The sequence below is a fragment of the Rhamphochromis longiceps genome, linkage group LG10 (genome assembly GCF_057381845.1).
Source record: "Rhamphochromis longiceps isolate RC_006_pf linkage group LG10, R_longiceps_female_GT1.1, whole genome shotgun sequence".
NCBI classification, from domain to species: Eukaryota; Metazoa; Chordata; class Actinopteri; order Cichliformes; family Cichlidae; genus Rhamphochromis; species Rhamphochromis longiceps.
This window is the reverse complement of record NC_140566.1, coordinates 20,069,604-20,092,766: the sequence shown is the minus strand read 5'-3', so window position 1 is coordinate 20,092,766 and position 23,163 is coordinate 20,069,604. Positions and strand designations below refer to the sequence as shown.

Sequence of the window (23,163 nt, the reverse complement as noted above, 5' to 3'; positions counted from 1 at the left end):
AGTATCTGTATGTCTCTCTGTGTTGGTCTTAACAGTAACAATTACAGTTGCTTAAAAAATTACAAATCACAAATCTTTGCTACAGGATGTGTTTTCAAATCAATCACACACTGCCCCGTGAAGTGTGACATTTGTAATTTGGGTTCTATTTGGAAGTACTTAAACATACTTGAACATTTTTATTTTATTTTATATGCATTCCTTAAATAAACAAAGGGGTAAAAATATTTATGCCAAATTTATTCTTACTTTTTAAATTTGACTTTTCTATTTTTGTAGTGTGTTGTGATTCTTCCCTTTAACTTTTTTAGAGATTCTTTGATTTCTTGTGTCTGAAGAACATATATGATAGGGTTCAGCATTGGAGGAAAGACTGATGTCAGAGACAGGTTTATGATTCTGGCATTTGGCTCTATGTTTAAACGTAGAGTGATTAATATTGGGAGGAAATAGATTGCCACTAATGAAAGATGAGCTGTGCAGGTTTTAAAGCCCTTCATTCTTTCTCGAACTGTGGCTACCTTAGCTAAAGCATAGCTTATACTCAGATAACTCAACAAAACAAACAAAAGAGGAATCCAAAGAATAAGAGCTGGCAAAATCCAAGCAGTTATATCGCTGGGTGTATAATCATTGCATGCAAGCCGGTATATCTGACCATGGTCACAAAAAAAGCTTTTAATAACGACTGACTCACAGAGAGAAAGCCTTGTAAGAAGGCCAGTTGCAATAAGTACAACAATAATGACAAACACCCAGAAGGAGGCAATTAAACAGAGCATGAACTTTTGAGTCACCTTCAGTTGATAATGCAGTGGGTAAACGATCGCCATAACTCTGTCATATGACAGTGCAACCAGATTTAGAGCTTGCATCGAAAGGAATACATAGCAGAAAAACAGGAATGTCAAGCAGTCATTATAGGAAATGTGAGGGTGATTAAACAAAAAGATATCGAGAACCTTTGGCACCATGGCAGAGTTACCTAACAGATCAACCAATGCAAGATTGAAAACTGCAATATATTTCGGTGTTCTTAGATTGTGATCCAAATATATTGCGGCCATGACAGCTGTGTTTGCCAGGACAGAAATAATATAAACAAAAAACAGAAAGGCATAATAATATTTTATATTAGGAATGCCAATAAATCCACTTATAATGAAAAATGCAGGACGCAAAAAAGTGATATTTTTTCCAAGTGCAGAGTTGAAAAGATCCATTGGCAAAAAATCTTAGAGTCTTATATTGCCTAAGCTGTGATAATGCAGACAGCAGTACTGCACATCATGATTCTGTTATGCAAACTGGAGTACCCCAGATGATGAAGTTCTAGCTGGTCCCCTCTGTCAGGGTTCCTGGGTCGTTGACCCAGTGATTTCAGTTTGTTCATGTTCAGTTTGGTTCGCCACATTAATGTTCTCACTTCCTGTCTTTTCCCGTGTCAGCTTGTCTCCCGTGTCATTAGTCAGATTATGTTCAGCCCTGTACTCACCTGTTTCCAATCATTGTCATCATTCAACCTGTGTATTTAAGTTCCTCGGTTTCACCAGTTCTCTGTCGTGTCATTGATGTTGATGTTCATGTGATGTTCTGTTGTCGTTTCCGCCTGCGTTCAGCCAGCCAGCCATTCAGCCTTCCAGTCAGTTGTCCAGCCAGCCAGCCATTTTCTCCCTTTGTTCTGTTCATCCACTCCTCATAATAAATCTGCACCTACCTGCGAGTCCTGCGTTTGGGTTCCTTCTTCCTCGCCTCCACACGACGCCTGACAGAATGACACGACCCGTGCCACGAAGACACGATTGGAACCCAGCAGACTCGGACCTCTACGAGCGGCAGGAGGCAGCGCTTTCCCGTTGGGCAAAGGAGCTCAGGGGAAAACAGCGGCTCTTCGCGGAGCGAGAGCACGTCTTCGAGGGCACTCGCTTGGCTCTGGGCGGGCCTCGGAGACGCCGCGTTCCCCCACCTGCTGCCTCACCTGTACCGGAGCATTTGCCGTGGAGAGTGGACGTTCCACGCCGCGCTTCGGCCACTCCCTCTCTCGCCACTCCGCTCCTCGCTCCCACACCCGCCGCCTCATCCGCCGGACCTCCACCATCGCCGCGGCACAACGGCTACGCCTCCCACCTCAGCTCGACGGAGGCTACCGCGCCAGAGGCTCAGCTGTTTATCCCGGCCGCTTCCTCTTCCCGGAGAAAGCGGCGCACACGCCGCCATAAAATGGACTATTTTCAGCAATTCCCGGTGGTGAGTTCCAGCGACTGTTTTCCACCCTCGTTTGACTCTCCACTTCAACCCAATAATAAACCCGTCTTTGATTCATGGGACGTTTCCCTCCTAGAGGAGGAAGTGGACTGGGAAGAGTTTTTCTGCTCTGCTCCTCCAAAGACTGTAGATAGTGGTGGCAGGAGAACCCGAACATTCTCCCATACACCTGCCAGTAACACACACACCGTCACTATTTCCACACCCATTATTGAGCCATTGCCCACCAGCATGGGGGCCCAGTCTATGCCCACACCAGTGCCAGCTCCCAGGAGGAGGGCAGCTGCGACCCAGTCTACCTCCACACCCGCTCCTGTTTCTCGGGTGGGGGTGACTGGTGTCCAGCCACCTTCTGTGCCTGTCCCAGCGCCCAGGCTGAGGGCAGCCAGAACCCAGCCTGACCTCCCTGGAGGCTTGGAAGAGCTAACCGGTCCACCTACTACTTCACCCTTTCATCCACCTCCTGATCCAGCTTTTCACGCCCTCGCAGTATCACTGGTTAGACTAGCTGAACTGTCCCCTGCCCAGGCACCAGCCTTACGAGCCCAAGCCGTAATTTTATCTCCGTCACTAGCTCACTCTTTAGCTCAGCCATTAGCCTCACCGGCCTCTGTTTATCCGTCAGTCTCCTTAGTCCAATCAGTTCCCTCACCTGCTGTCCAGTCTCCTGCTGCCCTCCAGTCAGTTCAGCCACCTGTAGCTCAGTCTCCACCTGTCCTCCAGCCACCTGTAGCCCAGTCTCCACCTGTCCCCCAGTCACCTGTAGCCCAGTCTCCACCTGTCCCCCAGTCACCTGTAGCCCAGTCTCCACCTGTCCCCCAGTCACCTGTAGCCCAGTCTCCACCTGTCCCCCAGTCACCTGTAGTCCAGCCTCCACCTGTCCTCCACTCTTCTGTAGTCCAGTCTGCCGCCCAGTGCCCTGTAGTCCAGTCGCCTCCTGTTCCCCAGTCACCTGTCCACCATCCCGTCCAGTCCCCGGACCTGCAGCCACAGCACCCAGAGCCAGCTGTGAGCCTTCCTGCTTCCCAGCCAGGGGTTTCCGCACCCGCTGGCCCGGCCGCTCCTCAGCCAGGGGTTTCCGCACCCGCTGGCCCGGCCGCTCCTCAGCCAGGGGTTTCCGCACCCGCTGGCCCGGCCGCTCCTCAGCCAGGGGTTTCCGCGCCTACTGGCCCTGCCTGTCTCCGGCCAGAGGCCTCCGCGCCTGCATCGCCTGGTCAGGCCTCTGCCTCAGCTGCACCCACGCCCGGCCCGGCCTCTGCCTCAGCTGCACCCACGCCCAGCCCGGCCTCTGCCTCAGCTGCACCCACGCCCGGCCCGGCCTCTGCCTCAGCTGCACCCACGCCCGGCCCGGCCTCTGCCTCAGCTGCACCCACGCCCGGCCCGGCCTCAGAGCCTTCGTCCGCTGCGGCCTCAGAGCCTTCGTCCGCTGCGGCCCCAGAGCCTTCGTCCGCTGCGGCCCCAGAGCCTTCGTCCGCTGCGGCCCCAGAGCCTTCGTCCGCTGCGGCCCCAGAGCCTTCGTCCGCTGCGGCCCCAGAGCCTTCGTCCGCTGCGGCCCCAGAGCCTTCGTCCGCTGCGGCCTCAGTGCCTTCAGCCTCAGTGCCTTCAGCCTCAGTGCCTTCAGCCTCAGTGCCTTCAGCCTCAGTGCCTTCAGCCTCGCCTGGCCCAGCCTCCGTGCCTTCAGCCTCGCCTGGCCCAGCCTCGTTTGGGTCTGGAGCTGAACGGCCATTTTCTAGACCGCTGGCTGGGCCACTGGCCGGGCGCCATCGCCGTCGTGGGCGGCCCGCGGACCCTCTTCGCCTGAGTGGCCGCCGTCGCCTTCCGCACGGCCGGCCCCCGGACCCTCTTCGCCTGAGTGGCCGCCGTCGCCTTCCGCACGGCCGGCCCCCGGACCGCCTTCGCCTGAGTGGCCGCCGTCGCCTTCCGCACGGCCGGCCCCCGGACCGCCTTCGCCTGAGTGGCCGCCGTCGCCTTCCGCACGGCCGGCCCCCCGACCGCCTTCGCCTGAGTGGCCGCCGTCGCCTTCCGCACGGCCGGCCCCCCGACCGCCTTCGCCTGAGTGGCCGCCGTCGCCTTCCGCACGGCCGGCCCCCCGACCGCCTTCGCCTGAGTGGCCGCCGTCGCCTTCCGCACGGCCGGCCCCCCGAACTGTGCCCACGTCGCCGCCGTTGCTTTCCACGCGGTCGGCCCCCGGACCAGTGCTGTCGCCGTTGCCGTCCGCACGGTCGGCCCCCTGAACTGTCTCGTCTCGGCCACGGGCCGCACGGACGCCCACCTGAACTGTCTCGTCTCGGCCACGGGCCGCGTGGACGCCCACCTGAACTGTCTCGTCTCGGCCACGGGCCGCGTGGACGCCCACCTGAACTGTCTCGTCTCGGCCACGGGTCACGGGGGCGCCCACCTGAACTGTCTTGGTGTGGACTCCGTCCCTCCGTCCTGGGCCCCCTCCGCCCGCCCTGTTCTGGTTTTTTTTTTTCTTTCTCTTTTGGCCGTCGGGTGCCGGCCTTTGAAGGGGGGGGTGCTGTCAGGGTTCCTGGGTCGTTGACCCAGTGATTTCAGTTTGTTCATGTTCAGTTTGGTTCGCCACATTAATGTTCTCACTTCCTGTCTTTTCCCGTGTCAGCTTGTCTCCCGTGTCATTAGTCAGATTATGTTCAGCCCTGTACTCACCTGTTTCCAATCATTGTCATCATTCAACCTGTGTATTTAAGTTCCTCGGTTTCACCAGTTCTGTCGTGTCATTGATGTTGATGTTCATGTGATGTTCTGTTGTCGTTTCCGCCTGCGTTCAGCCAGCCAGCCATTCAGCCTTCCAGTCAGTTGTCCAGCCAGCCAGCCATTTTCTCCCTTTGTTCTGTTCATCCACTCCTCATAATAAATCTGCACCTACCTGCGAGTCCTGCGTTTGGGTTCCTTCTTCCTCGCCTCCACACGACGCCTGACACCCTCAGTGTTTATATTTATCAAACCAATAGCTACTCTGGTTTGATAGCTGGTGTGTGTGTGTGTGTGTGTGTGTGTGTGTGTGTGTGTGTTATCAGTGGGGGTGAGGTGGGTGGGTGGTGGGAGGTAGTTTCACATGTTGCTTTTTTCCTTTGTTGTTTGATATAGGTTTTTAAATGTTCAGCATTTTTCAATAATTCAAAATTTATACTGTGCCAATATGTTACAAAGTGAGAGGTCTGAACTGCCAGAACAGTTTAAAACCTGGACTCTTGCTCTATGTAGCAATGCTGTTGCACTACTTGTCACAATGACTCTGTGTGGCAGGCAGTGTATGGGCCCTAATGCAGGACTTGGATGCAGAACTAAACTCAAAAGTCATCTTTATTGCTGGAACCTTTCAAAAAACAAAGTAAAGCTGGGTTAAAGTTGGGCCCAAGTCAATTTCACTCACATTTGTGGAGGAATGTGGAAAGACAGTATCAATTGCTGCAGTTGGGGAGCAGTCTCTGCAGGCGGTGAGATGTGCAGAGACAGAATATCCAGGGTGAGCCACACCCTGGATATTCTGGGACAGCAAATGCCTCCAACAAGCTCAAGCGTGAAACCTCTGATGAACAGGTAGGCATCTTCGAAGCAGTAGTTCTTTCACTAGGCTGAAGTGATACACCATTATTGGGAAGTGGGAAGGAAAAACTCCCTTTTAACAGGAAAAAATCCTCAGACAGAAGGGAAGGTCAGCCATCTGCTGCGACTGGCTGGAGGTGAGCAGAGGAACAGTAGACAAAACCAGACTGTAGAAGCAAGCCAGAGATTAATAATAACCAATGATTAAATGCAAAGTTGTGTATAAACAGTCAGTCAAAAAAGATGAGGAAAAAGAAATAGTGCATCTCAGGAACCCCCCCAGAAGCCCAGGACTTTTAAGGGTGGATATCAAGGTCACCCACTCCCATTCTATGATATGGTACCATGAGGCCTTTAAGATAAGATGGGTTCAGATTTGTCATGGTCTGGGTGGTTACCTGCAGGTCTCCAACAGCGGCTCCTCCTCCTTTAGGCAGAGATTGGTTGCTCCTCCCTGGCTGACCACCTGTGGGCAATTATTCCGGCAGCATATAAGACCTGCGCACTCAACCGTTCATCGTCTGAGTATCTGCTATCCCCATGTTAGTCAAGTGGAGTGTGATTGCTTTGTCCAGAACCCGTGTGACGACTTACCTGTTTTTCTTGTCCTCAGAGGTAGCTCCTGGAGTGGAGGTCTCGCCTCCCTCATCCCCGCCTTCCTGGACCTGGGCCACCTGCTGCTGGTACGACGTTGCCAACTGGCCCGCCACTCACTTGAATGCCTCCCCACGCCTCGACCGCATCCGGGCCTTCCGCCCCACCTGTCCCCTTCACCTGAAACCAAGTAAGGCAACTCAGTTTGACTGTGGAGGATCGCCGATTGTCTGCTGGATCCCGTTGACTGTGCTCTCCTCTCATTACAGTGCCCCGGCCACTTCATAGCCCAGTTTCCACCTCTCCACTGCCTCAGTTGTTCAGCTGCACCCTAGAGTTGTCTAGGTCACCCTTAGTTAACTTAGTTTTTCTGCGCGCCTCTAGTGTGGTGGCGTCGTGTTGTTTTGCTGGTGTTTAACTGTGGGGGGGGGGGGGGGGGGAATAAGCCTTCTGTTCACTTACAGTCTCGCTTCCGGTTTGGTTTCTGCACTTGTGTCCATCTCTGTTATCTCGTGCCGCTGGGCCGTGACAAGATTATTAAAGATCTTATATGTGATCAGAAAGATTTTGAATTTTAGTTCTTGATGTAATGTGAGCCAATGAAGAGAAACCAGTATGGGAGAAATATGATTAAGTATGTGCATTGATAATATTCATCAACAACTAAACGGGATTGTAGAAGACAAAACTAGAGGCTAACTCCAAGGCTACTGCACAAGTCACCATCAAATGTGGAATATGCCAACATGCGCAATATGTCCCTATGCTATTCTGATTAGGCATCAACCCCAAAGCCCGCTCATTGCTAAGGGTGTTTATGGATATACTCAACAAAAATATAAACGCAACACCTTTGTTACTGCTCCCATTCCCCATGGGATGGACGTAGAGACCTAAAATTCATTCCAGATACACAATATAACCATCCCTCCCAAACAGTGGTCACAAAATCAGTCCAAATGTGTGGTAGTGGGCACATCTGCTATATTGAGATAATCCATCCCACCTCACAGGTGTGCCACATCAGGATGCTGATCTGACATCATGAGTAGTGCACAGGTGTACCTCAGACTGCCCACAACAAAAGGCCACCCTGGAATGTGCAGTTTTGTCTCACAGCAAAATGCCACAGATGCCACAAGCAATGAGGGAGCGTGCAATTGACATGCTGACAGCAGGAATGTCAACCAGATCTGTCGCCCGTGCATTGAATGTTCATTTCTCAACCATAAGCCGTCTCCACAGGCGTTTCAGAGAATATGGCAGCACATCCAACCGGCCTCACAACCGCAGACCTCGTGTAACCACACCAGCCCAGGACCTCCACATCCAGCAGGTTCACCTCCAAGATCGTCTGAGACCAGCCACCCAGACAGCTGCTGGAACAATTGGTTTGCACAACCAAACAATTTCTGCACAAACTGTCAGAAACCGTCTCAGGGACGCTCAACTGCATGCCCGTTGTCCTCATCGGGGTCTTGACCTGACTCCAGCTCGTCGCCGTAACAGACTTGTGTGGGCAAATGCTCACATTCGATGGCGTCTGGCACGTTGGAGAGGTGTGCGCTTCACGGATGAATCATGGTTCACATTGTTCAGGGCAGATGGCAGCTGAGAATGTCCCAGTTCTTGCATGGCCAGCATACTCACCGGACATGTCACCCATTGAGCATGTTCGGGATGTGCTTGACCGGCGTATACGACAGCGTGTACCAGTTCCCACGAATATCCAACAACCTCGCACAGCCATTGAAGTGGAGTGGACCAACATTCCACAGGCCACAATTGACAATCTGATAGACTCCATGCGACGATGTGTTGCACTGCATGAGGCAAATGGTGGTCACACCAGATACTGACCGGTTCTGGGTCCCCAGACCCCCAATAGTGCAAAAAACTGCACATTCCAGGGTGGCCTTTTGTTGTGGGCAGTCTGAGGTACACCTGTGCACTACTCATGATGTCAGATCAGCATCCTGATGTGGCACACCTGTGAGGTGGGATGGATTATCTCAATATAGCAGATGTGCCCACTACCACACATTTGGACTGATTTGTGACCACTGTTTGGGAGGGATGGTTATATTGTGTATCTGGAATGAATTTTAGGTCTCTACGTCCATCCCATGGGGAATGGGAGCAGTAACAAAGGTGTTGCGTTTATATTTTTGTTGAGTGTAGATTCAGTGACTATCAACCACTTCCTGGACATGGATGAGATTGAGTTGTATGCCAGGAGTGAGCAAGATATCATCCATCTCACCAGGATCTACAGAGAAAATGTTGGGATGTCATTTGGACAAGAAAAGAGTGGCTAAATGGTTGCAAAGAGAGGGAAGGTGATGCACACTAAAAGGGTGGAGTTGCCAGAAGGCAAATATACAGGGAAGCTACAAGTCCCTGGGTATCCCACAAGCCAAAGGGAACCATGATAAAAATGGATGAACATCTGTGTTTGCTGCGGGCAAACACCAGGTAAATGGCCTGCATTTGTATAGCGCTTTTCTAGTCCATAGGACCCCAAAGCGCTTTACACTACATTCAGTCATCCACCCATTCACACACAGGCGATGGCAAGCTACATTGTAGCCACTGACAGAGGGGAGGCTGCCGGACACAGGCGCCACCGGGCCCTCTGACCACCACCAGTAGGCAAACATGGGGTTAGTATCTTGCCCAAGGATATTTGGCATGCAGCCAGGGTGCAGCCTGGGATCGAACCACCGACCTTCTGATTAGTGGCTGACCTGCTCTGCCACCTGAGCTACAGCCACCCTACAGGTGTTCTGTCTTAAGTTTAATGCCCCCGACTGGACCTTGTAAATTGCTGTTTACGTCATATGCACATTGACAGCGTTGTTAGTTCTCCCCTGGAAGGAGGGAGTATTTAATTGGTTCCGTTTATTTGTTTTTCTGTCTGTTTGTTAGTAGTCTAGCATGGAGCAAGATTTCATTTTGTGTAATGGTAGATACCAGAGGTGTGGACTCGAGTCACATGACTTGGACTCGAGTCAGACTCGAGTCATTAATTTTATGACTTTAGACTTGACTTGAAAAAATGTTCTAAGACTTGTGACTTGACTTGGACTTGAACCGGTTTACTTGAAAAGACTTGATATTTTACCCCAAATATAAAATTTAACATGCATATTATATAGAGATTGAAAATGTGACGTCATTCACGGGTAGAACCGCAAAGGATTCTGGGAACTCGTGGCAAGCGGTACTAGGCTTTCAATTAAAATCAGTTATACAGCGATAAAAAGAAACACAAAAATGTCAAGAAGCTGTTGTATTATTAACTGCAATAGCCGGTCGCATGACAGCCACGGGAAGCCGACGGGTAAAGAGATCGGTTGTTATCGGATTACGTCGTTGAAGAGAAATTGTTCGAGCCATGTTTCCGAAGTAACAAAGAGGCGACGGGTGTCCTGGATTGCAGCCATTCTAAGACCAAATATAACGTCCCAGAACACTCCAGCTCACAGGTTAGTCTGCTCCAAGCATTTACACAAAGGTCAGTCTGCTGTTGTAGTTAATGCGTCATTTTTCTTAACATAATTGGTGATATAGGTTACAAGCAAGTCTGGCGCTGAACAGAAATTGTCGCGCTATGCTCCTTTATTTATTGTGCATAAATAGTGAATTGTCCTGACACAATATTGCGTTTCGCTTCTGTTATTATGGTACATTGACAAAAACATATACTTTTATTCACAGGATAAAACAGGTTTTTTGTATCACTAATTGCCCAGTACGATTACAGCATACAATATTATTGTCACTGCTACATTTCTGTGATGCTACCAGAAATTATTTCCACTACTAATTAATTACCGTTGAGCTCAAAGGTCCTATTAATAAACGGTTAAGGAATGTGTATTTATGACGACAATTTGTGAGACTGGTAAACTTATGATATGTACGATGGTCTTTCGTTCTACACGGTGCATTTCAAGGTCCTGCACCCATCCGTCGGTAAACTGTACCTGGGCTTGTTGCAGTGACCTGAAGTTACTAAACTTCATGAGTGTATGCACTCACTCCAAGAACCGTATGATTATAAATATGCATATAAATATGCTAAGATGAGATAGCTGACTTCATCTAACTAGCAAATGTTGTCCAGGCTACGTTGGTGATGCAGTTTTTTTTAATATGTATGATATTTTTGTCATGCGATTTTAAAGCTGGTGTTCCAGATCTACTGGCGTTTAGATCAACTGGCGTTGGTCGAACAGATGTGTGGCAGTCTTGCGTTTCAGGAGCTGCTACCGACAAACCAGCAAAAAAACGCCAAATGTGTCACCTGTGACACTTGTGAGGTTGTCTCAAACACACTCCGTCAGTCTTGATGCTGTTGAACAACAAAATGTTTAAAAATGTGGCGAGTTTACCTGGTGATATCCTCATGCGTGACGCGATCGCGAAAACAGCAAACAAGTAACACCACGCCGTTGTTGTTCACAGGACAGCAAGAGTAAACGATCGGGAGACTCTTGTCGTCGTTATCGTTCCCCTCGCACGGTTTATTTCTCCGAATTCAGCGTTTTTGCTTCACAACTACAGCGTGCAGTTTACTTTGTGCACTAACATGGAGTCGAGTCAACCAGCGCCACCTCTGGCCAAGTGCCACAGCCTACAGCCAGATCAACCTGTGACACACATCTGCACCACGTTTGAATTCGTGTCATGCACATTTGTACCTTTCAATTGTGTCTGTTTGTGCGTCATGCAAATAAACCTTTGAAATGAATGAAATGATATCATGTATTTATTATCAGCCTACATTTGTACAAAATGCCAAATGACATACACATAAGAATCACCATCCTGATATCAATACTTTTGCCCATACGAAAAATGTCGTGAACACACTAATATTTCACCAGTGTTGTAACATCACATGTCGTTAGCGTAGTCTGTCTGTGTCTTCCCTCTGCAAACAAACATGTTAGAGTTGGTTGTGATATACAGTCTGCATAAGTGTGGTCAATCTAATAAACATTTATAAGGAGATGGCAGTTACTGTGAATGTACAGCAGTTACACAGTGATTAGTAATAAACAGTCAGACAATGACTCTGACAATCTCATTCAATCTTGCAGATTGCACCTTCTGTGGAAAGTGGTACCACACGGTGTGTGTGGACTTCCCCTGTGCAGAAGGCGACTATAAATGTTGTGGGTGCTAAATACACAGAAACAAATGATCCCTGTTGTCTTTGCTTACTGATTGTTTTCAGTGTTGACAATCCACATTGCTGGCATTGCATCTTTCAACATGTTTGTGGGTAGATTTGGATGTACCAGGGGTAAGTGCAGCCACTCAGCCTCTACTCAATGTGATCATAGCAGCAGGTGCAGATGTGTCACAAGTTAATCTAGTAGTGGGCTATGGTCATGTGTTAGTGGTGGGAACAGTCATATCCACTCACTCTCACTGGCTGTTTATTACTAATCACTGTGTAACTGCTGTGAATTCACAGTAACTGCCGTCTCCTTACAAATCTTCATTAGATTAACCACACTTATACAGACTGTATATAACTCCAGCCATGTTGATGAATTGCCTATATTGGCTGGAAATATTCATTTTCAGGGAAAAGACACAGACAGACGATGCTTACAGGATGTGATGTGACAACACTAATGAAATATTGATGTGTCATATTTGTCCAAGGTGTATTTCATTGTTATGGAAAAAGAGAATATTAAAATCATGATGACCAATTGGAGTGGTGATTTCTATGACTTTGTGTATATAATTTGGAATTTTGTACAAATGTAGGCCAATAAGGAATATATGATATCATTTCATTCTTTCCAAAGGTTTATTTGCATGACGCACAAACAGACACAATTGAAAGGTACAAATGTGCATGACACGAATTCAAACGTGGTGCAGATGTGTGTCACAGGTTGATCTGGCTGTAGGCTGTGGCACTTGGCCAGAGGTGGCGCTGGTTGACTCGACTCCATGTTAGTGCACAAAGTAAACTGCACGCTGTAGTTGTGAAGCAAAAACGCTGAATTCGGAGAAATAAACCGTGCGAGGGGAACGATAACGACGACAAGAGTCTCCCGATCGTTTACTCTTGCTGTCCCGTGAACAACAACGGCGTGGTGTTACTTGTTTGCTGTTTTCGCGATCGCGTGGCGCACGAGGATATCACCAGGTAAACTCGCCACATTTTTAAACATTTTGTTGTTCAACAGCATCAAGACTGACGGAGTGTGTTTGAGATAACCTCACAAGTGTCACAGATGACACATTTGGCTTTTTTTTGCTGGTTTGTCGGTAGGAGCTACTGAAACGCAAGACTGCCACACATCTGTTCGACCAACGCCAGTTGATCTAAACGCCAGTAGATCTGGAACACCAGTCCTACAACCGCATCCAAGAATAACATGCAGCTTATCTCAGAACCGTCGGTGAAAATTATTCTTGGAGCTAGGTTTAATTGAGCTGCATTTTAAAGAGGTGCAATTTTACAATTTGTGTATATTTTCTAAGTTCACTATTTTGTCATGTGTTGAGAAAAACACAGATTTTAAAATTACATGGTCTAATATTTACATTTAGCATAACTGCAACATGCTTTTTTTTTTTTTTTTTTAAAAGACTCGAAAGGACTTGAAATTCAAAGTTTCAGACTTGAGACTTGACTCGGACTTTTACACCAGTGACTTGAGACTCGACTCTGACTTGCCTGACATTACTTGAGACTTGACTTGAGACTTGAGGATAAAGACTTGAGACTTACTTGAGACTTGCAAAACAATGACTTGGTCCCACCTCTGGTAGATACCAATAAAAGCTTGAGCTGATTTCATTGTGATGAAAACTGGGTCACAGTCAACGTCATACCAAATGTGAAAATCAGTGAACACTATATTATCCAGGAATTTTTATGGATTTTCTTCACTTCATAACAATATACCAGGCATTGGGGGACATGAATACCTAGGTTGGCTAACCATTTGACCTTGACTTTCATTGTTAGCACCCAAGCACCTGCTTCGTTGGCACTGGCATCTACCTCTAATTTGAAAGGATGTGCAAAATCAGGGCCAACAGAGATGTCGGCAATACGTGTTGTTAGAGGAGCTTGCCAATAGCCCTTCAACAAGTTCAGTTTAGTAACAAACTTTGCCGAACCAACCCTATCGACACAATCTTCCATACTGGGAAGAGAATAGGAGTCAGGTTTGGTCCCGCTGTTCACCTTCAGAAAATCCATACAAAACGGCGGGGTTTTATCCGCTTTAGGCACTAGGAGTCATGGGGAACTCCATGCACTAGAGCTAGGAACAACAAGACCATTTTCCAGCAGATAAGAAACTCCTGTCTGGAAAAGAGCATGTTTAGTGGGATTCACCCCGTAGTCGTGCTGTTTGATTGGAGGGTGGTCCCCTATATCGACATCATGCTCCAGCACAGTGGTACGGGAAGGAGTGTATTATATTTCTCTGAACCATGGGGGTAATCGTGGTTCAGGGGGTTGGGAAGCTCATCTTGTAACCGGAAGGTTGCCGGACAGTTTGCTCAGCTCTGTTCGTCTTGGTCGTTTTGTCCTTTAGCAAGACACTTCACCTACCGCCTACTGGTAATAGCCAGAGGGGCCGATGGTGCGATATGGAAGCCTTGCTTCTGGGACGGCAGCTGTGGCTATAACTGTAGCTTGCCTCCATCAGTGTGTGAATGTGAGAGTGAATGAATAGGCCTTTGAAACCAAGATGGCGCCGCGTATGGATGCCCTGGTACTTCAGTGCGTTACTTCTGTTTTGTTTTTGTGCATAACTTGTGTGTCTGGGTACTCCTCTGGATATTCTTACACCAGAGAAGAACTTCTTAACTACAGGACTACAACACCTGTGGATTTAATTCCAATATTTGTCGCATCTGCGGCAGATTTACTACAGACCTTGATCAGGAAAGTGAGACGCCGAAGGAGAGGAAAGCGAGCCGGCGCACTCGTGCATCTGAGGAGACGCGGACTGCGAACTGCTCTTCCTGGGATCTTCCTTTCCAACGCTCACTCTGGAACAAGATGGATGAGCTGGCCCTGATGAGAAGTATGAACAGAAACTTTGCCTCCTCCTGTGACTTATGTTTTACGGAGTCGTGGCTCTGTGAGGACATCCCAGACTGCCCGCTCAAGTTGGAGGGTTTTCATCTGCTGCGCACGGACCGGCAGGCCTCTCTCTCTGGTAAGACCGCAGGTGGAGGCGTCTGCTTCTACATTAATAGTGTCACAGATGTAACAGTGATTGCTCAGCACTGTTCTTCCTCTCTGGAATACCTTTTTATACACTGCAAACCATTTTATTCTCCGCGGGAGTTTGCTTCATTCCTCTTGGCCGCTGTTTACATCCCGCTAGATGCGGATGTGCAGGCAGCTCAGTGGGCCCTCGCGGGGCAGATACTGCACATAGAGTGGGCATTCCCAGACTCTCTCATTATTGCTCTTGGGGACTTTAACAAAGCCAATCTGAGCCAAGAGCTTCCCAAATACAAGCAGTATATTAAATGCCCAACCAGAGAGGAGAGGATATTGGACCACTGTTACAGCACGATCAGCGTGGCCTAGCGCAGTGCCCCGTGCTTCACTCGGACTTTCTGACCACGTCATGATTCACCTGATCCCCGCATACAGACAGAGGCTGAATCTCTCCAAACCTGTCGTGAGGACTAAAAAACTGTGGAGCAACGAGTCTGTGGAGGAGCTTCGCACGTGTTTGGAGTCTACAGACTGGGACACAATGAAGGATGCTTCTAACAGCTTGGATGAGTTTACGGACACTGTCACCTCCTATATCCACTTCTGTGAGGACAGCATTGTGCCATCACGCACCAGGGTGAGTTATAACAATGACAAACCCTGGTTTACTGCTAAACTCAAAAAGCTGTGGCTGGAAAAGAGAAAGGTGTTCAGAAGTGGAGACAGGGACTGCTACAGAGAGGCCAAGTACAGGTTCACTAAAGAAGTGGACATTGCTAAACATCAGTACTCTGAGAAGATGCAGCAGCAGATCTCAGAGAATGACTCAGCCTCTGTGTGGAAAAGTTTTAGGAATATCACCAACTACAAGCTTAAAACCCCCCACTCCACTGATGACTTGCTCTTAGCCAACACCCTTAACGACTGTTACTGCCGTTTTAACAAGCCATCAAGCAGCCTTCACACCTCCAACAGCCCCAACAATAGAGACACTTTGGACACTCATTCCCCCACCTCTTCCCCCTCCATAGAGCCATCACCACCATCAAACACTTCACCTACAACACCCCCCTCCACACCCCACACCAAAGAGGATTTCACACCACCTTCTCCCACTACAACCCTTCATATTCATGAAGCAGATGTGAGGAAGCAGTTTAAGAGTCTGAATGCTCAGAAAGCTCCCGGCCCAGACGGTGTGTCTCCTGCCACCCTCAGACACTGTGCAAACGAGCTGGCCCCAGTGTTTTCTGGCATTTTCAACTCCTCACTGCAGGCATGTCATGTGCCTGCCTGCTTCAAGTCCTCTACCATAATCCCTGTCCCCAAGAAACCAAGGATCACTGGACTAAATGACTATAGACCTGTGGCTCTGACATCTGTGGTCATGAAGTCATTTGAGCGCCTGGTTCTCTCCTCCCTCAAGACCCTCACAGCCCCCCTCCTGGACCTCCTGCAGTTTGCATACAGAGCCAACAGGTCTGTAGACGATGCAATCAACATGGCTCTACACTTCATCCTGCAGCATCTGGACTCCCCAGGAACCTACGCCAGGATCCTGTTTGTGGACTTCAGCTCTGCCTTCAACACCATCCTTCCAGACCATCTCCAAGGCAAGCTTTCCCAGATGAATGTGCCTGATCCCATCTGCCGGTGGATCACTGACTTCCTGACGGACAGGAAGCAGCATGTGAGGCTGGGAAAGAAGGTCTCGGACTCCCAGACCATCAGCACCGGCTCCCCTCAGGGCTGTGTTCTTTCTCCTCTGCTCTTCTCCCTGTATACTAACTGCTGCACCTCCACCCACCAGTCTGTCAAGCTAATCAAGTTTGCAGATGACACCACCGTTATTGGACTCATCTCGGACGGGGATGAGTATGCCTACAGGAGGGAGGTTGAACGTCTGGTGTCCTGGTGCAGCCACAACAACCTGGTGCTGAATGCCCAGAAGACAGTGGAGATTATTGTGGACTTCAGGAAGCACACAGCCCCACTCCCTCCCATCATCCTAACTGACACCCTCATCACCTCTGTGGATTCATTCCGCTTCCTGGGTACCACCATCATCCAGGACCTGAAGTGGGAGCCCACCATCACCTCTGTCATAAAGAAAGGCCAGCAGAGGATGTACTTCCTGAGGCAGCTGAAGAAATTCAACCTGCCAACACGGACGATGATGCAATTCTACACTGCAATCATCGAGTCCATCCTCACCTCCTCCATCACCGTGTGGTACGCTGGAGCAACTATCAGGGACAAACAGAGACTGCAGCGTGTTGTGCGCTCTTCTGAGAAGGTGATTGGCTGCAGACTCCCATCTCTGCAGGACCTGTACACCTCCAGGACACTGGGGCGTGCAGCTCGGATCACAGCTGACCCTTCTCACCCTGGACACAGTCTGTTTGACCTGCTCCCTTCAGGCAGGAGGCTCCGATCCATTCACACTAGAACCTCTCGCCATAAGAACAGTTTCTTCCCCTCTGCTGTTGGACCCATGAACAATAACCATATGACTGTTCCCACCACTAACACATGACCCTACACTGTGTTTACTGCATCATTCTATGTTTGGCACTGATCACCACCTGCACTCATGTATATATCTATCTACTTAGCACTTTTAATTTTTATTTTTAATGTTTATTTAAGCGTTATCTGACAGTATGTTTTGCACTAAGTACTGCAGCAATTTCCTAATGTTGTAAACCTGCTCAACATTTGGCAATAAACCCTTTCTGATTCTGATTCTGATAGTGGAATTGTAAAGTGCTTTGAGAGTCTCGAGAAGTGCTATATAAATGCAATCCATTATTATTATTATTATTATTATTATTATTATTATTAATACTGTATACTATACATTAAGACAGAGAAGCCCCAAGAATCAGACGAGCCCCTGTGAACAAGCACTCAGCACCAGTGGTAAGGAAAAACTCCTTTTTAACGGGCAGAAACCTCCAGGCTCAGGGAGGGGCAGCCATTTGTCGCGACCAGTTAGTGTTGAGGGGAGAGAGAGACTACAAAATACATACTGTGTAGAGGAGCCAGAAATTAATCATAATAAATGATATGGGTGGTGTACAGAGTAGGAGAGGTGAGTGAAGAATAACATTCAGTGCATCATGAGAAGGCCCCCAGTTGCTAAGGCCTTTTGCAGCACAACGAAGGAACGGCCTAGGGTCACCTGATCAATCCTGGCTATAAAATTGATCAAAAATCTTCTAATCACTATTAACTTTTTGATTAACATACATAATTATTTACAAGCTGGAAGACAAAGAAACAAAAATGTACTGACATTCTCAGAGCAGACAATAAAACAGGCAGTGTATTTTTACAGTTACAATTTTAAGGACAGCTGACAGAACAAAGTACAACAACAAAGTGTAACACAGAAAAAAGTGCTTTTATGCATACCTGTTTGAACAACAATAAATATATTTCAAACAATAAATATATACTGCAGTTACATTTTTAAAAAGCAACTCCTACATTTGACCAAAGTCGTCACTGACACTGTCACCAGGTGATGGTTTGAGCCTCAGATGGGACCTTTCAATGTGGGGTTTCTATGTGCATGAGTTCTTTCCAGGGTTTTTTTTTTCGTACATTTAAAAGTAACTAGCACTGTATAAACTGTGTGTATGTGTATAAACTGTCTGTATAAACTGGCCATAGTTGTGAATGAGTGATGTGTAGCTGCCTGTTTCTCTATGCTGGCCCTAATAAAGTATTAGAGGTATACAGCTGGCTCAAGGCCCACGCTAATATTGCGTTCACACAATATTAAGCAAAGTCCGAAATTCAAAAACTATATAGGCTCAAAAAGATAATGTCAAGTACACAAAAAATTGCTCATCATTAAATTCAGAAGAGTTCAAGTTGTCCCTGACAGGAGACATTAACATAACTTGATGCACAGGAACTGAATTTGAAAACACTCCCTTTAAAATGGAAATATGATGTATCCCTGATTATTTGCAACATATGTATTGTCATTTTCTTCTATTATAGGGCAAAACACAAATACAACATTTTTGAAGACAGAGATATGTGATGCACAGAAACATACCTTCCAAATCCTCAAAAAAAAAAAAAAAATCTACCTCTTTGCTAGGTGATGTGTTTTAAAATCAACCACAATTTGCACTGTGAATATTGAATGTACCACTTCTGTTCTGTTTCAAAGTACTGCAACATATGAGCCTTTTTTAATTTCATAGTCATTCCTTAAATAATAAAAACACTAACTCAAAAGACTAAAATGAAAAAAAGGAAGTTTACACTTTTTTCATTTGACCTTTCTAATTTTGTAATGTTTTATGATTCTTAACAACTTTCTCAGAGATTCTTTGATTTCTCGTGTCTGAAGAACATATATGATAGGGTTCAGCATTGGAGGAAAGACTGAGGTCAGAGACAGGTTTATGATTCTGGCATTTGGCTCTATGTTTGCACCTAGAGTAAATGTGATTAATATTGGAAGGAAATAGATTGCCACTAATGAAAGATGAGCTGTGCAGGTTTTAAAGCCCTTCGTTCTTTCTCGAACTGTGGCTACTTTAGCTAAAGCATAGCAGATACACAAATAACTCAACAAAACAATTGTAAGAGGAAGCCAAAGAATAAGAGCTGGCAAAATCTTAGCAATTACATAGCTGGGTGTATAATCATTGCATGCAAGTCGGTACATCTGACCATGGTCACAGAAATAGCTTTTAATAACAACTGATTCACAGAAGGAAAGCCTTGTAAGAAGGCCAATTGCAATTAGTATAAAGGTAATGGCCGATACCCAGAAAGAGGCAATTAAACAGAACATGAGCTTGTGAGTCACCTTCAGTTGATAATGCAGTGGGTAAACGATCGCCATAACTCTGTCATATGACAGTGCAACCAGATTTAGAGCTTGCAATGAAAGGAATATATAGCAGAAAAACAGAAATGTCAAGCAGTCATTATAGGAAATGTGGGGGTGATTAAACAAAAAGATATCGAGAACCTTTGGCACCATGGCAGAGTTACCTAATAGATCAACCAATGCAAGATTGAAAACTGCAATATATTTCGGTGTTCTTAGATTGTGATCCAAATATATTGTGGCCATGACAGCTGTGTTTGCCAGGACAGAAATAATATAAACAAAAAACAGAAAGGCATAATAATATTTTATATTAGGAATGCCAATAAATCCACTTATAATGAAAAATGCAGGACGAAAAAAAGTGATATTTTTCCCAAGTGCAGAGTTAAAAAAGTCCATTGTAAGATTTCTGCCAAGCTTATATTGCCCAAGTGCTGATGAGACAGGTGGCAGCACTGGCTGACTGGGTTTTGTTATGCACATGCAGTACACCAGATGATGAAGCTCTTGCATGCTTTAACTGTTTGCAGATCCCCTCAATGTTTATCTTCAGGCATGATCCCATGAGTGTATTCTGCAACCTGTTTTTTCCACAATATTTGCATGGTGTGTAAAATGTACATTAAATTCAGTTCAGTGACCTGATTATTCAAACCAATAACTACTAATAATAAGAAGACAACAGAAATTCCCATATATATATATATATATATATATATATATATATTTATTTATTTATTTATTTTTTTTTTTTTTTTTCAGAAATTTCAAAAATGGATTTGAGTTCAGGGCTTCTTTTGTCATATCTTACATTTTATACTGTACCAAATGTTTTAATTAGTTAAGGAGCGTTTAATAACTGGACTTGTAGTTCTCTGTAGCGATGCTGTTACAATACTGGTAGAATGTGATTTGGCATCATCTTGCTAAATGCTCAATTTGGCAAGGCCTCTCTTGAAAAAGATTCTTTCTTTATGGCTACATATTTTGCTCCAAAACCGGTATATATTATTCACTGTTAATTTGATATTTACAATATGCGATTAAGCCATAGCATCCTTTTTCTTAAAATTGCAAGTATATATATATGCACACGTATGCACACGTAAGCCAGTTTGAAAATGTACAATTTTAAGGAGTAAATAAGATGACATATCCTCAAGTATGTTTTTTATAATTATTTTAGTATGATGAAAATAATTCTCAAATCCTCTCACACAGACTTACTTGCTTAATCATGTTTGTTTCCATAACAAATACCCAATATCCATAAAGTCAGAAAGAAAACAAATCATTTCACAAACATTTTGAGAGGCAGCCAGCAAGAATTGTGTCGTGCCGATACCAACATTAAACTTCATACTTCTTGAATGTCAGAAGTATGATGTATGAGGGTGTGTGTGAGTGTTTGAATGTTTTATTTAAAAAATAAATAAATAAATATAGGGAATTGAATGCTATGACTTTGAAAACTGAATTTGAAGCATTTATATGATATAGAACACCCACAAAAATATAGCCAAAGAACATTAAACTTTTTGGATTTTCATTTGTATTTACACTCAGGGGAAGTTTCCCATTTTATATCATCAGTTTTATACAGTCCCAAATTTTTTATTTTATTTATTTATTTATTTATTTATTTAGTTACATTTTAGATTTTTGTGCTTAACTGATGGGTAAAAACAAATGTTATACAATGTTCTAACTAGCGTGAGCTACATTATAGTCAAGGATAAACTCAGTACATTCGGTGCCTGGAAGTACACCCAAGTTGCAAAAAAATGTCTACTCGTGATCTCATTATACTACTCAATTATCTACTCAATATCTACTCACTACAGTACACACACTCATAACTGTACCTGTGAGAAGCCCGTAGAAAGAAATTTTTATTTTGTGAGAGTTTTAAGGCAAAGGAGGGTGGAATTGACAAAATCTAATATGAAACCTTGTATTTGGTGCTTTTGCTTCCTTGCAAGAATAAATGTCCATTATTACAGTTTTTGGCTGTTGTTGTCTTTTGTCAATTTTTATTCTCACACTAACGTTTTAGATCATTTTGCTTTTCGGTGAATAAAGTAGTTATATTGTTTATTGTTCCAAATGAAATCTTGATGCATAAAAGACTGCAATACTGTGTATGAAATACTTCGCCTACATATTCAACTTAAAAAGAAAAAAAAATAGAATGAAAGAATAGAAATCGGGAACTACAAAGGTTTAAGTCTAAACACTTCCAATTTAGCCTGCGCTCTAGCTTTCAACAATCTTCTCAATGATTCTTTGATCTCCTGTGTCTGAAGAACATAGATTATTGGGTTTAACATGGGAGGCATGACACTGGTCATAGAAAGGTTTATGATCCTTGCATTTGGATGTATTACAGGCCAAAAAACATACACAAATATAATAGGAAGGAAATAAATTACCACTAATGAAAGGTGACCTGTGCAGGCTTTAAAAGCTTTCACTCTTTCCCTAAATGTAGAAATTTTTGACAAAGAATAACCGATACAGCAGTAACTTCCCACGATAAATGCCAGTGGAAACCCAAGAATTATAACTAGTGCCAAACCAGCAATTGCACGATTGGGGGTAACATCATTGCAGCCAAGACGATACATAGGACCATGATCACAATAGTAGCTCTGAATAACAACAGACTTACAAAAAGAAAGTCTTGTGAGAAGGCCAACTGCAATGAGTATAAGAATTATGGCCAAAAGCAATCAAAGACAAAATGAGCTTTTGGGTCACTCTCATTTGATAGTGCAGCGGGTACATGATAGCCATGACTCTGTCAAAGGACAATACAACCAGATTAAAAGCCTGCATTGAAATTAAAGTAAAGCAGAAAAACATGAAAGTCAAGCAGATGTTGTAAGAGATATAATAATGGTTAAACAGAGAAATGTCAACAACCTTTGGCACCAAAGCAGAGCTACTTAACAGGTCTGTGTAAATGCAAGATTAAAAACTGCGATATATTTAGGACTTCTCAACATACGATCCAAAATTATTACAATCATCACTAAAGTGTTCCCCACCACTGAAAAAATGTAAATAAAACATAGAAAGACGAAATAATATCTAATATTAGGTATGCCAATGAAACCACTTATTATAAAATATGCAGATTGCACAAAGGTGGTGTTTTTCTCAACAGCTGAGTTCAAAAATTCCATTAGATAACCCTCTGTTAATCTTCTATAATTCTCTGTGCTCTATCTTCTTAGGTAGCCTTTGTTCTCTGATATTTCAGTAAAATTCAGTTTATCAGTATATCTTAATATCACCTGTGAAGGTTCAAAGTGCTCCTTCTATCCTGTTTTAATATCTTAATTAATATATTCAAGTTTTAGTTTTCTGTTTAGTTTTTCTGTTCTAATGTTTGAAATTTTGGATTCCTGTTTTAATTTTTTTCATTGTTCTATGGTTTGACTGATTTGATTGCATTGTAGCATTGCTGAATCTGGTTTCTGTTTTTGGCTATTTTAGTGAATAGTTTTTGATTGGCATTAGAGTTGCAGTCAACATCCCTGTGTGTCTGTTTGCGGATCCTTCACTCTTGTTTTGTGTTTACCAGTGTTGGGTAAGTTACTTTAAATTAGTAACTTAGTTACATTACTAGTTACTTCTATCAAAA

The 23,163-nt window shown here is 45.3% G+C and overlaps 2 protein-coding genes and 1 pseudogene across 2 annotated transcripts; all 3 read right to left on the bottom strand.

The window, feature by feature from the left end:
• Positions 1-245: 245 nt before the first annotated feature.
• LOC146660764 (olfactory receptor 1500-like) lies at positions 246-1,223 on the bottom strand. Its single transcript, XM_085421602.1, has one exon. It carries the CDS (start codon positions 1,221-1,223, stop codon positions 246-248), a length of 978 nt encoding a protein of 325 aa, XP_085277728.1.
• Positions 1,224-18,941: 17,718 nt separating this feature from the next.
• On the bottom strand, positions 18,942-19,913 carry LOC146660763 (olfactory receptor 1E16-like). Its single transcript, XM_085419625.1, has one exon. It carries the CDS (start codon positions 19,911-19,913, stop codon positions 18,942-18,944), a length of 972 nt encoding a protein of 323 aa, XP_085275751.1.
• Positions 19,914-21,727: 1,814 nt separating this feature from the next.
• Positions 21,728-22,702, bottom strand: LOC146660762 (olfactory receptor 1C1-like; annotated as a pseudogene).
• Between the last annotated feature and the right edge of the window lie 461 nt (positions 22,703-23,163).